The 13969-nt window shown below is 52.0% G+C and overlaps 4 protein-coding genes across 4 annotated transcripts; 2 read left to right on the top strand and 2 right to left on the bottom strand.

Moving 5' to 3' along the window:
* Positions 1 to 155: 155 nt before the first annotated feature.
* On the bottom strand, positions 156 to 931 carry SAPIO_CDS9663 (uncharacterized protein; the record flags this gene model as incomplete). The annotated part of the gene is made up of 3 exons (XM_016790998.1): positions 156 to 318; positions 466 to 770; positions 914 to 931. 3 exons carry the CDS (start codon positions 929 to 931, stop codon positions 156 to 158), a joined length of 486 nt encoding a protein of 161 aa, XP_016639508.1.
* Positions 932 to 1650: 719 nt separating this feature from the next.
* SAPIO_CDS9662 (uncharacterized protein) lies at positions 1651 to 3010 on the top strand (the record flags this gene model as incomplete). The annotated part of the gene is made up of 2 exons (XM_016790997.1): positions 1651 to 1882; positions 1962 to 3010. 2 exons carry the CDS (start codon positions 1651 to 1653, stop codon positions 3008 to 3010), a joined length of 1281 nt encoding a protein of 426 aa, XP_016639507.1.
* A 2604-nt stretch (positions 3011 to 5614) lies between these two features.
* SAPIO_CDS9661 (Histone-lysine N-methyltransferase, H3 lysine-4 specific) lies at positions 5615 to 9618 on the top strand (the record flags this gene model as incomplete). The annotated part of the gene is made up of 3 exons (XM_016790996.1): positions 5615 to 6304; positions 6413 to 9443; positions 9515 to 9618. The coding sequence occupies 3 exons, from the start codon at positions 5615 to 5617 to the stop codon at positions 9616 to 9618; spliced, it is 3825 nt and encodes a 1274-aa protein (XP_016639506.1).
* A 1717-nt stretch (positions 9619 to 11335) lies between these two features.
* On the bottom strand, positions 11336 to 12152 carry SAPIO_CDS9660 (uncharacterized protein; the record flags this gene model as incomplete). The annotated part of the gene is made up of 2 exons (XM_016790995.1): positions 11336 to 11953; positions 12114 to 12152. 2 exons carry the CDS (start codon positions 12150 to 12152, stop codon positions 11336 to 11338), a joined length of 657 nt encoding a protein of 218 aa, XP_016639505.1.
* Positions 12153 to 13969: the final 1817 nt, after the last annotated feature.

Below are 13969 nucleotides of genomic sequence, written 5' to 3'. Positions count from 1 at the left end.
CTGATCTAACAACGAATACGTTCTCCAGCCACACATCAACGCAGCCCAAAATAATCAAGTTCCGGGACCAATACCTCACAAGATGATCCGTCTCTCCAGTAGTGCCATCTCCTTCCTCCGCTCGAGTTGGTCGAAAAAGGTCGGGTCTTGCAGGTTTAGAGAGTACCAATCTCGCGCTGGAAGTCCTCGAGCTCCTTCTGGACCTCGTTGTACTTCTTGGCCATCTCCTCATACTTGGACTCCCATTGGTCTCGCTCGTTCTCAAGGGCCTGCACCTTTCGCTCGAAGTGTCCGGCCTTCACATCGGTCTGTCGGAGCCTAATAAGGGGGAGAAAGAAAAATTAGGTTAGCGACCGTAGGGCGAGCACCGGTGATTGGGGGGAAAGGGTGAAATATGGGAGAGAAGGGTAAGGAGTCTAAAAAAAAAGGGGGTAGCTAGGCTCAAGCTTTGGTTGAGTGACGTACTTCTCGTTAGCCTCACGGAGGGTCTTGTCGGCCTCTTCGGCCTCTTCCTCGAGGAGCTGCAGTCTCCGCTGGAGCGCCTCGTTTTGCGTAAGGGAGCCACTTCCCTCATCAGCAATCTTCTTGTACTTGTCAACGTCGCCCTCGAGCTTCTCCACTTGTCCCTCAAGAACGTTATTCTTGTGCTGCAAGGAGGTGATCTCCTGCTCCTTGGCGAGATTTTCTTGCTCGAGAGTCTTGACCTTGGCCTGGAGCTCGTCGACCTTCGAGTTGGCGGTGTCAGCATCCAGACGGAGCTGGTTCATTTTCTGTCGCGGAAAGCATCACGTTAGCGCGTGTTGCGTTGGTTCGTTTGGAATATCTCAAAGGGGGGGAGAAGAGGTGAGATGACGGCGTGCCCCTCCGGTTATACATGGTGGGGTAAACCATCAGCAAGCGGAATGTCTGTTACCTCCTTGATGCGGTCCATGGCTGAGTTTTGGGCGGATAGTCTGATGGATTAGAAAAGGTGAACTGAAGAAGGACAGGTGGAAATAATTCCAAACGCGTAAAAGGTGGAACTGGGAGATGTCGAATTTCGGAATTCTGATAGATGGAAAGAGGGGAGTTTGGAGGAAGCGTCGAGAATAAAAGGTAATACTTAATGTTCCCTGCTGCCCCTCCCTGCGAAGTACTGCAGTGTACATTGCAGGATGTACAGATTTACGTACAGGTTCATGTACAGTGCCTGCTCACGGACGAAGGTACACCACAAACGGCTCTCCAATGGTATTAGGCACCTGAATTTCGTACGAGGGGTGCTGACAATGACAACCCAACCGCAACGGTTCAGCGCAACTTGTGTTGCAAGGGGTCTCAGGTCCCGCCTGATCGACATGGGTTTGGTTTCCTGGCCAACGCTAAATGGTCCGTGCATTTCAACAATCCTTGCCATAGTCAAGAGCACAGCTCGTTACTCGTCCCAACATCCATTTCAACCTTGCACGCTTCAATTTCCAGTCAAGATCGGTGACAATCATTTTGGGAATAGAATCGACATTCTCTCCACTTCGGAAAAGGGGGTCAATTTCGTGACCCCAAAAAAGCTAATTCGTGCCGGAAATATCAACTCAACAATCACCCCCGTAATTGACTCCATCCAGTTCAGCTCCCCGGAAGAAGGACATCGCCAATTCGGTCTCTAGCAACATGCTGGCGGCACATCGCGACCAGGAAAACCTGGTTCACAGTCACCAGGTTCCAACGAAGAGCGGTGGCTCGAAGCACTTTGCCCCCAAAACACCCGGGGCGCGATATCCGAAGACGCCTTTGAAGGTGCCGCTGAATGACGAGAATGGCCCTCACATCACAGGGGGCAAAGCTCTCCTGGGAACCGGCCGGAATACCCTTGGAAAGAAGCAGGCTCTGGCAACTCCAATCGGTAAGTTTTCTTTTATCTTTACTCTTCACTGGACACTGTTGGCTGCGAGATTGCGATTAGCCTAACTTCTCACGTGTAGGAACTCGGCCCCGAGCACCCTTGGGAAACAAAACCACCAACGCGAAGGCGCGCGCGGCTCCTCCAACCGGAACCGTTAAGGGCATAGTTCAGGAATTTGAGAAGAGCCAGATCAAGCAGCCGAGCATCCAGAAGCCGAAGCCAAAGCCTGCAAGTGTCTCCCCGTTGAAGTTCGCAGTCAGAAGCGACGAACAGCAGTCCGACGACCTTGATATTGAATACGCGCCACCGAAGCCTCAAGACCTGCCTTACGAGTCGGATGTTTTTCCGGACGGCGTCTTGACATTTGAAGGGTTGAAGCCTGAGAACTTGCTCAAGGGCTACTATGAACGGTACCATGACCCCGTGGACGAGAATGGAATCCGACTCAAGGACAAGAGATTTGAAGAAAATCTTCAAAAGGCGCTCAAGAAAGGCGATGAAAGGATCCTTCGAGATATTGAAAACACAGACTGGTCGGTCTCGGACGTACCCGAAACGAAGCATATGGCTCGACCACAAAAATCTGAGCAGACTAGGCCGCTCGGTCGCACATCTGCGCAACACCCCCAAACACTTAACTCCCGACGTGCTGCGAGCGCCCTATCCATGGCCTCCACCGTCAGAGAGAGAAAGCCTCGACCAGCTCTCACAACAGTGACACAGGCGAAGAAGCCGACTTCTTTCTTGCCGTCTGGACGCAAAGTCTCGAAGCCGATCGAGCCTACCAAGTCTCTTCCGGAGAGTGCCATTGGGGAGGCCGTATCGAGGAGCACGTTGGGGTACTCGAAGGGCCGCTCCGCATCCTCGGCGATCAGGGCCCGACAAACGCTCGCCCGCTCGGTATCCGGAGCATCAGTCTCATCAGACAGCTCCGATGCGACCATTACCCCTGCCAACTTCCGCAAGACTCAGGAGGCAAAGGCAAGCCAATGTGACCAATGGCCTCAGCCCCAGTTCCTCAATATCTTCGATGTTAATGCGGAGTCTGATGATGACGCCCATACTCCCAACTTCGACAATATTGTTGATGAATTCGAGGACTTCCAACTTAAGCTGGATGATAACTGAGATGAAAAATAATCAAGGCCAACCTCGGCCAGGGGGCTAGCGACGGCGGAGGAGGATTGCAGGCTTTACGTTTTATTTTTTTGACGGCGTTATCGGCGACATTAATCCTAAAGGGCTCGGCCGCATTCGTGTTGTTTCTCAAAAATGGTTACAAGAATATCGATTAGACGGCGGCACAATCGGCCATGACGGAGCCGGCGGGAAAGAGGGTATGAACGGCGATTATTTTGTGTTTTAATATGTATATTCTACTCGAATTCAACATTGATGATTATGAACTTCACATAAGAAGCTTGCACAGGTCCTAGCCAATGTTGCTCTCCTCCACTTCCGGGAGTTCGCTAATGTTCTCCAACTAGTCCGTTCGTGGTCGGCTTCTATGGACTTTTATCACTTCCATTATCTCCAGGCTAACCAATTATGAATTAGGATTAAGTTGGGTTTTATATGTGGACTAGTGTTGGCCAAAGTGATTTAATATGGATTGAAGCCCCTCCCATTCCCAGATTCTCCCATCAACCGAGAAAAGCAGTGTTGGTAAAAGCAGCAGCCAGCCCTATCCCGACGACCATCGGAATATCTAGACGCTGTCCCCGATGAGAACTTCCATCAGGTGACGACCTCGTCGTCGTCGGGCCGAGAATGGGAGTTGGATCCCCCGCAACCTGCGCCTCGGCATAGCAGCTAGCTATGGCAATAGTGGCGTGCAAGCCCCGTCCACCGCCCAAGGGATATCATCCACATGCTCCCATCAAGTAAAAGACATTCCTCGGCAAAGGCGACGGCCGACGCGATGATCTCGGATAACCAGGACGAGGCCTTGCTCGCGTAGGCTGAGTAGTCTGAGAGCACAGAACTCGAAGCCGCCGTCGAGAAGCCGCACCACAGCGAGTACTCGGGGAAGGGGTAGGCGATTCGGTCCCGGCCCGTGCGCGTGCAAGGTTCGAGGAGCTGGAGAACATAAACTATGAGCCGAGGAAACTACCGAGGGTGCCGTTCGGTTCTGGAGGTTTAAAGAATTGCCTGATATCCTTGGTCGCGCACGCCAAGGAATCGGATGCGACTGTTGGGGAGGCTTGAGGTAGGAGCCGCGAGATGAGGTCGTCGTCCGCAAGAACACCCATTCCAGGTAGTTTCTGGGTTTGGTAGTGGGAGGATCACAGAGTCCCGGTCGTAGCTTATCCCGGTATCATCCAAACCCAGGACCGTTTGGCCGGAAACTTCATTCTCTCCTGTCTAATATCGCGTTCTCAAAGTATCTGAGGATCTAGTTGGACGGATGCCAGCGCTCAGGGACTACTGCAATGTATTCCAGGAAGACCACAGCGCAAGTCATCTTCCGTCAGTCATCGGGGAAGACTGGCGGACCGAAGCCACGGCGAGGGAGGTATTGTCGAGATATATAACAAGGTTCTCTTGGACGGTTGTATCAACATGTTGAGCATTCGATGGTCAAGGGGCCGTTGATGAACTAAGTAGCACAAATAGCTACACTTTATCAGCTCTTCTCTCCGATAACTCACGCTTGCGAACTTAAATGCGCTCTCCCAGTTCACATGGATAGGTATCCTAGTGCCGAAGGACTTGTGATAAATATACGGAATACTCTTCCCGTTCTCATCATGCGAGCTTCTCTTGCGGATTCTGGTATAGCAATCGGGCATCCATCGTGGAAAAGTTCATGATGTTCCTCCTTCGCTTGCACATTATCCCTGCCGCAATAGCCCCGGAGATATCTATTTTCGCCTTGTATGAATGCCTCTTCGCCGGCTTAGCTGTTAACGGACAGCATCGTAGTATTCGACGAGTGCCGGAGACTCTTTTGCTCGCTATAGCTGCCAAATATTACCATGTCTAGGAAAGAAAGAGGAACAGCGGCTCCTGTAGACGGCAGGCCAAACGAGATGCAATTGAATTCGAGGAAGAAAGTCGGCAATAGTCGAACGGAGGCGAGCAAAGTGTGTAAGTAGGGAAGGGGTTCTGGCTGGCTGGGCTGAGATCTTGAAATCATGACCGAATCGATGTGCCTCATAGTCACGTGATTACAAAATCCCGACCAATGATGGGCGCGTTAAGGATGCCTGTATCGGTACATAAACAGAAGGTACTGTATTGGAGACTGAATAGCAGAAATGAGGAAAAGGTACTTCCACCTTAAGTATCACATGACGCAGTCTGACCCCAGCGCCCCTGCAGTTGCAATCCAAGCACTCAAAAGTGGATTGTCATCCCTGACCACTAGACAATTCTCCATCATGAAAGTCTCAAACCTCAACCTTTACTCGCTCCCGCCATTGCCCTCAGCGCCACCTATCGCGTCGCTCATTAATTCATCACACGGCTTCGGCCTCCTTTTCCTAATTTTCTCGTCCCCTGGCGTTGCGCGACTGCATTACCCGCCGATTTAGCCACCCTGCCCCCGGGTTTCCAAGTTTTCTCGACACCGTGGACATTGTCGCGTGAAGCCTTACCAGTTCGCGTACCTCCTCCCTATATCCGCCACTTTTTGCTTAAATCGGCCTGTATGGTCCTCACTACCAGTGACTATTCAGGGTATGATGGTTGGAGGACGGCGGCCAAGGTAGAAACTGCGCAATTCTCACGATGACTCGCCCGCCTGGGGGGGCGGGCTTCGCCCAGTTCTTTCCTGCGGCTCCTCGAGCGGTGAAAGACCGCATGACGGAGCGGGAAAGAGCAGAGAGGGCGAAGAAGCAATCGCACGAATCGTCTGAAACGCCATCTCCAAATTCTCAAATTTTCACCTCCCACGCCTCGTCGCGGGCCGACCAGCCAGACGGCCTCGGTCGACCCCCAGATATGCCTTTTTCGGATACCTCTTTACCCCCGACTGATGATAGCGAGTCCATTCCTGGTGATATTCCTAATGGCACCAGGTCTGCGAGTTCTCATGCTAGCACTGTCTCTTCCATCTTCAGCGCCCCCGCCTCCGCTCTCCAGGCCGCCCCAAGTGCGTCCACTCGACCACCCGCCGCCATTCACTCACCCCCCACCTCCTCAGATTCCCCATTACATTCCGCCGCCATGTCTGTCGCGAAGCCTTTGCCATCGCATCCTAATAATCCCGACATCTCCTCACGAGAAGGTTACTTCCACGCCACAGACTCTCCAGTGTCGACTAATGGCCAATCATCGGTATATGCCGGTCGCGTCTCCGCCCGAAATCCTGCTCGAGCAATTCAGGGGATCAGATGCATCTATGACCCTCTAATCGACCGAAACCTTGCTAAGTCGTCGAAGAAAGACACAAAACCACAATTCAAGGAGTTCGGATTGGTACGTGATACATATATGATACTATATACCACCCACTCTATACTGGAAGGGGGGGCGTCATCGCAATGCTTTCTGTGAACATGAAGCTAATATTTTTTCGGCAATTAGGACGATGACGCCCCCCCTGTAGACCCCCGGCTGGCAAAGGGTGGCAGGCTCAACTATATCAATGTCGACTTCCATTTCCCCAAAGCTCGCCTCCGACATACGCCCTACAACCTGAAGCCGTATCCTTTTGACCCCAAAACGTCTATCGGGCCCGGGCCGCCAACCCAAGTTGTTGTCACTGGTTTCAATCCGCTTGTATCATTTTCGAAAGTCACCGCCTTGTTCTCCAGCTTCGGCGACATTGCAGAGAGCAGTAACAAGCTGCATCCTGAGGACGGAAGTTACCTTGGATTTGCAACCTTCAGGTATCGCGATGCTAGACCCAGCCGGCAATGGCCCGCCGGTATCCCGGGTGCCGATGCAGCAAGAAGAGCCGTGAGGTCGTTGAATGGAAGCCGGCTTGAAGCGAACCGAATTCGTGTAGAATTCGATCCTGAAGGCAAGAAGAGTGGTCGCATGCTGGAAGAGGTCCTAAGCAAAAGCAGGGAGAAGGCAGAGCAGGCACTTGCAGCCTCGCGAGCGGCTTCTGCTGGCCCTCGTAATTCAGATGGCGTCCCGGCACCCCCTCCGACGGCACCCAAAGGCCCAGCCGCGCACAGGCAGGTTCCCGTGGGAACCTCGACGACACGGCAAGGGAGCGTTGCTGCCCCTTCATGGGCCCCTCTCTCTCAGTCGAAGCGATTCTCCCTCATCGAAGACCAACCGATAGAGCCGCAGGTCGCCGATGACCCCCACATCTTCATCTCGAAAACATTCGTACCCGTAATGGCGACTACTATTCCCCATATGAAGAAGCGATTAAAGGCCTTCCGATTCGAAGATATTCGCCTCGATCGATCGGGTTACTTCATCATCTTTCAGAATACGAGTCACGGAAGGCATGAGGCGGAGAAGTGTTACAGGGCCGCTCACGACACTGATCTTTTTACGTACAAGATGGGCATGAAGCTGCGACTCCCACGACCGCCTCGCCGCGAATCCGGATCGTCAACGCAAAATCAAAATCGCTCCCCGGCGCCCGACACGAAACTCAGGACCGACTCTAGCTTGAGGCATGATAAAGATCGTGAACGTCGCGAGGTCGAGGCAGATATCGAGGAAGAGAAGAAACAACGGGCCAAAAACTTTGATCCAGTGATGGAAGCCGTTGCAGTTGTCCGTCGGGAGATGGTGGAGCATCTCATCAAGCATATTCGGATGAAGGTAGCTGCGCCGGCGCTCTTCAATTACCTGGATCCCGTCAACCACAGTGCCAAGAGACGACGGCTTAACCTGGAAGGGCCGGAAACTGATCCATTAGCGGGTTCATTCGAAGATGGCGACGACAGCTCACGGGCCGCCACCCCTAATTCCCGAGCAGACCCTATCGAAAGACGCACGGGACGCCTAGGAGTGTCAGCCTTGCCTCGTATCCGGAAAGCCAAAGGCGCCGGACAGCGGAATGTCGGGTTCACGGATCCTTTCGCTCGCAAACGGCCGCCTACAGCTCGCAACGCATTCCGATCGCTCCATTATCGCCTCAAAGGTCTAGACAGCGACGTCGAGTCAGACGATGAGAATGAGCAACGGACGTCCCTTACCAGGGACACAGAAGAACCAGAATCCCGTCCCCGAAGCCGAATGAGTACCGATGATGAAGTCTCCAAGGATGATCTGGCTTCCTGGGGCCCAGGGGATGATGATTCTATGACCGAGTCCAGTTTCGTTATCAACGATACTGGCCCCGCTGTACGAAAGCGGAAATTGGGTCTATCCGTTGAGGCTGCCCTAAAGAGACAGAAGAAATCGGACGAAGAACTCTTCGGTGTAACCTTTGATCGCGTTGAAACTATCATACCGTCCAAGGATGTTTCCGAGGAGCCACCGCCAACTATCGAGATAATCGAGGACAAAGAGACACCCTCACGTTCCGAAACACCAGTTCCTCCTAGTGCGAAGGGCGCAAAGAAGAAGGCTCCAAAGACCAAGAAGAAGACGAAGAAGCAGTTGCTCGAGGAGCAGGAAGCCCTTAGAAAACTGCAAGAAGCGGAAGTGGCCAGTGTCAAGACCGAAAAGTCACTGACTGATGACGCCGCTGTAGGTGATGACCAGAGAAAGGTGACCGAAGAACCTGAAAAGCCATTTCCAGACGAGAACTTATATCCTACCAAGCCGCAACCTGCCATGGAGTTACCGGACGACTTTGCTTTGGAAATCAGCGCCTTCGAACAGCTCTCCCTTGGCTCTAGGGATGCGCCTGATGTCGCGAGATTGTGCAAAAAGCACAAGCCGAGCGATTTGGGTGATGTAGGGCTGTGGCTTTGGAAGCGCAATCGTATTAGGGAGTTGAACAACGTGGATGGCTCTGTTGATCGTCCTGTCGGCATAATCGAAGGCTATTACGTTCCCAACCCCACTGGATGCGCCCGGACGGAAGGCATCAAGAAGATTCTGAACTCGGAGAAGTCGAAATATCTTCCCCATCACATCAAGGTACAAAAGGCCAGAGAAGAGCGTGAAGCGCGTGTCAAGAAGGACGGGAAGGACCTGGCTGCGGCCGCCGCTGAAGCTGCCAAGATTGCGGCGGAGAAGCTCCTCGCGAAGGGCAACTCGCGAGCCAACCGTGCCAACAACCGACGCTTTGTGGCCGATCTCAACGATCAGAAGAAGACTCTGGGGCAGGACTCGGACGTGTTCAAGTTCAACCAGCTTAAGAAGCGGAAGAAGCCCGTCAAGTTTGCCAGGTCTGCCATCCACAACTGGGGCCTTTATGCTATGGAGAATATCCCCAAGGACGACATGATTATCGAGTACGTGGGTGAGGAAGTTCGACAGCAGATTGCCGAGATCCGAGAGAACAGATACCTTAAGAGTGGCATTGGAAGTAGTTACCTCTTCCGTATCGACGAAAATACGGTGATTGATGCGACGAAGAAGGGAGGCATCGCACGGTTCATCAACCACAGTTGCATGCCTAACTGTACTGCCAAGATTATCAAAGTCGATGGCAGCAAGCGCATCGTCATCTATGCGCTTCGCGATATAGCCATGAGTAAGTGACCATTCTCCGTATTCTTCCCATCCTATGGTAATTTGCGTTTCTTAACTAACACTACTTCGTAGATGAGGAGTTGACCTACGACTACAAGTTCGAACGGGAGATCGGAAGCTTGGATCGGATTCCCTGTCTCTGCGGTACGGCGGCATGTAAAGGCTTCCTCAACTAAGCGTTTTTTTTTTTTGGCAAGCATCTTCATCATTCTCGGCGCAGGCGAGGGTTCTACGTTTTTTCACCTCTCCCTTCCTGGGCTTCGATGTGTTTTTCTATTGTCATGACTTCTGCTTGGAAGACTTATTGTCACTTTTATTAGTGTTGTCATCGGGACTACTCTCGGACCTCTTGTATTCTCTCCGGCATGATAGGAGTTCTTTTTTCATATTTTTTTTTTCCTTTTTTGCTCACTGTGTTTGTTCATCCTGGATGAAGAAAAGACGGAAGAGGTTTCAACTAGCATAAGCAATACCAAGCAACACTTCAACAGTTGCCTACTATGCTCAAGGCTGGTTCTGTCCTCACTCCTTACTCCTCACCAACACCCTTTCTCTCTTTTTACAATTCCATTTTCTATCAATATCACGGTCACTGCACGGTCACGGTCTAGGTCAAGTTCGATGCATTTACTTTTTATTTTTCTCTTCTGCGTCTTACTTTTTATTGACGTTTGGATCATGGTTGTCTTTTCTCTTCTGACATATATACTCTGGGTGCATCATAACTCCTTTCTCTTTCTTGATCGGTGTCATGGGGTTCTGCAAATTATGGAGGGGATTGCAAAAGAGGTGTGGACGAAACGACGCACACAAAAAAAAATTCGGGGGAGGGTGATGGGTTTCATCGGGGTTTGGTGTTTTTCTGCTTTGTCGAGGGTTCTTCTGAACCCCCCCTATTCTCCCTTAATGTAGTTAGAGATGTCGGTGAGGCGAGAGTACGAAGGAGTGCTCTGAATGCGAAGAGAAAGGCACTTGTTGCTTTGTGGTCGTTGATTGATGTCCAAGTCCAAGTCTAAGTTCAAGTTCAAGTGCTCGCCACACGTAGTAGTATCCGTCCAAGCCATGTTCGTTCCAGTTTACGCGCCCATGTCCATCATTTCCACGGATGCTGTACTGCTGTCTGCCCCTCCTGGAACGAGCGTTCTTGGGGACCGTAGAGAAGCCGACGAGAACGCCAACTATCTAGTCACTAACTACGAAGGAAGAACTGGATATCGGAATCACCAGGCAAGCAATCGGGTTCTCTGAAGAGCACGAGGAGTATGGACAGTGTGTGTGTTTCTAGTCCTTCGAATTCAGGGGACGTCCTAAATAGAATATTAACGCCCGATCGGACTTTCTCTACCATGGATACCCAGGCTTGAAGTTCGCATCTTGTCGGTATCTTGACAACACTTTTCCCAAACGAAAAACTAGTAATCGAGGTCTCTCGAGCACTACCGGCCCTCGAGCTCAACCCAGTCAGATTAGCACGAGAGAAGCGCAAGAACGTATTGTGAACGAAACACAGACCGACTTTATTTTCCCAGAAATAAGAACATAAGATCCAGCTCTCCATCCAGCGTGAGTTATTCGAACCCTTCTACTCCAATTGGGTATGGCAAGCGCCTTCCTTCTCCTCGGCTCTTCCAGCGCTTCTCACCCCTCTTTGCGAAGGTCTTGTCTACAAGACACATTCGCAACTGTGAAGACCATCTGTTAAACTCCATCCCACTATCTCTAGGAGGTATCGTGAATATGCCTATCCTCAACATAGAGTGTCGGCCTCGTCGTAGTTGCCTACGCGCCCAAGAAAAAAAAAAGGAATGAAAGAAAGAATGCATTCAAATCGTTATGTTGCGGGAATCAAGTTTCCAAATGCCTTTGTTCATTCTCCAGAAATCACTCACTCCATTATTGTCGTCTCTCCTGCTTGATGTGGACTCCGCTAGCCCTGGTAATATCGGGTGCCCTCGGGCCAAGCATCCAGTCTTGCATAGCCAACCACTCGCTCCAGGTAGCTTCTGCAGATTGGATCTCCTTCTCTGTAACTTCTTGAAGAGGCTTGAGGAAAGGGACGTACTGGCCATCGGCCATATCATAGTCGGCCTTGACCTTCAGCCAGTTCTCGCTCTTGGCAGCGAAGAGGTAGTTCTTGCGCTCGGTTTCGTGTATTGGACCGATGCCCTCAGCCCAGTCATCGCCGAAGAAGCCGTGCAGGACGGCGGGGAAATCGAAACCGGTAACTATGAGGCGGCGGACGTATGGGATCAAAGTGACGTTCACGGGGACGAGTGCGCGCTTTGCGGGGGCCGGGCCGAGGGCAGCTGGTCGCGGGGTCGCGGCAGGGCCTGGCGCACCCACCGTTGGGCTGTAGGAGTAGACGGGATGGATCGGATGCTGGAAGGGAAGTTGGATGTTGATGAAGGAGGCTACGACCTGAACGGGCGGGGTGTATTGGGCTTCATCTAGGAAGTAGCGAAGGCACGACTGGAACTTGGGGTGCCATTCGAAGAGATCGAATTGAGTTCCCTGTATGTTCTGTCAGGATAGTTAGATCGAACAAGGTTAATGCACCGCGGACCTCGGTGCATGGCTGGGTTGCATGACTCGCCACGGGAAAGGAAAAGGATCAGATGGCAGTCCACCGCCTTTGTGGAGGGTACGTCACTTCGGCGGGGTTCGGACATACCTGGTGGAATTGCTGTTGGGATCCTCCCGGAACAGCCATGTTGGGTGATGAGCTAGCAGGGGTGGATGGAAGTCCGGAGCACGGATGAAAGCGAGTAGACTAAGGCAAAGTGTCTAAGTGTGTAGTCCAAAGATGGTGGTTTGTCAGAATCGACTCGGAGACGAGGACCGGGTGAAATCAATGTACTTGGAAAGGTTGAGCGATGGGAACATTGAAAAGATTGAGTACATTGATCAAGGTCAGGCTGCCACATTAGTGGTCCGGTTGGTAATAAACTGGACCACCACAAGCAGAGTTGCTGCGAGACAGCTGCAGAGGAACCAACATTGAAGGATTGTGGTTCGCCTACGCAGCGGTTAAGCAGCTAAGCAGCTAAGTAGCAGGGGGGCTCCGCTTAGTAGAAGCTGAAGGTGCAGCTAGTGACGGAAAGGAGACAGAAGGGACATACCAGACTAGTAAACTGGAACAGCCAGTCAGAACGTCACATGCGCAAAGACCAAAGAGTGAAACGGAAGTCGTCGGGGTCTAGATCCAGCCGGAAGCACGCCTGGTCTTATGGATAACGGCCGTGTCGGCTTTGAAAAAGAGGGATACAGTCGACGCAATGCAACCGCGGAAGGTGTGATGGCCTAATACCTTAAAGCCAAGTAACGATTCGCACTAAAATGTACGCTAGGATAGAGGCGCCTTCCTAGGATGCAGACACAAGGGAGAGCTGGTGTTGCCTCGAGCTTAATGCAGAAGGGACCACTGCGAGCGACCTGACAGCGCGGGGCCGGTACGGACTAGGCTAGTACCGGGTTAGTCCTGATACGTACGAGGCCGAAGCGAGGCAACGGATAGTGGCTGTGAGGACTGAGTTTGGTAGTTTAGGTAGGGAGGCGAGCTCCTAGGCTGGAGAGTATAGATAAGACTAACTGATGATGGCAATTCGTGGAGGAGATACGATAGACGAGTGCGGAGGTTAGTGACTTGAGGAGGCCGGGTAAGGTCAGCACCGAGGGTATTAATATATACTCTCGAGAGACGTCCCTAACCAGCTTGATCTAGACAAGACTACTCTGGAGCGTTGAGCCATTGCGACGCTGGCGCACGTCAGTGCTGTGTGGGATATCTACGCTCGGCATGACAAGACGTTAGGTGAACGTAGGGTGGAGGCCGTCCCAGCTCAGTCGGGGTTGGGGGACTTGGATGGGGATAGAGCGAAATGCGAGTGACCTACTATCTGGGTGTAGACTTGTATCGTTTCGAGGTTCCCGTACCCGACTGGGTTGGTGTAGATGCAGGTACACCCTAGCACCCCCATGCCCAGCTGGCTACTTCCTACCTCGCTCACTGGATCGGCTGTCGTCGCAACGGTGCGACCATCAATGCTGTACCATGTACCATTGTACCACTGTACCATTTGGGAATCCGCCATCAATGGACTTGTGGACTCGCAAAAGTTGAGATTGCTTGGAGTCCAATGAATCAGATGCAATGTTGAATGCCATTGATGCTGAATTGCAAAAAGTGAGGTGTCAAAGTTGAGGTACCTCGATATTGATGTCCGGAAATGGCCCCCAACACCGACCACCACCGCTAATCTCAGGTTGTCTGACTTCAACTGTTAGGGCCACAGGTCTTCCCCGGTTCGTCTGACATGTTCGTTCCACATTCACCTGTGTACTACGATTTTGCTTTTTATTTCACCCTCATTCTCTCTTTCACCTCGCCTCGCGTACGAAGTAGTCCGCTTCGGTATAATGATACCACAATCTGATCGACCTCGTTTGACTTTGATATGGCCTGGGCGCTGGCAACGACCCTGGACTTGGAGATTTTAGGCCTTACAAGGGCCTTAATAAGCACAACCT

Source organism: Scedosporium apiospermum (assembly GCF_000732125.1).
Source record: "Scedosporium apiospermum strain IHEM 14462 chromosome Unknown SEQ_SAPIO_0143, whole genome shotgun sequence".
NCBI classification, from domain to species: Eukaryota; Fungi; Ascomycota; class Sordariomycetes; order Microascales; family Microascaceae; genus Scedosporium; species Scedosporium apiospermum.
Note: the sequence above shows the minus strand (reverse complement) of the source record. Positions and strands in the feature narration are given on the sequence as shown.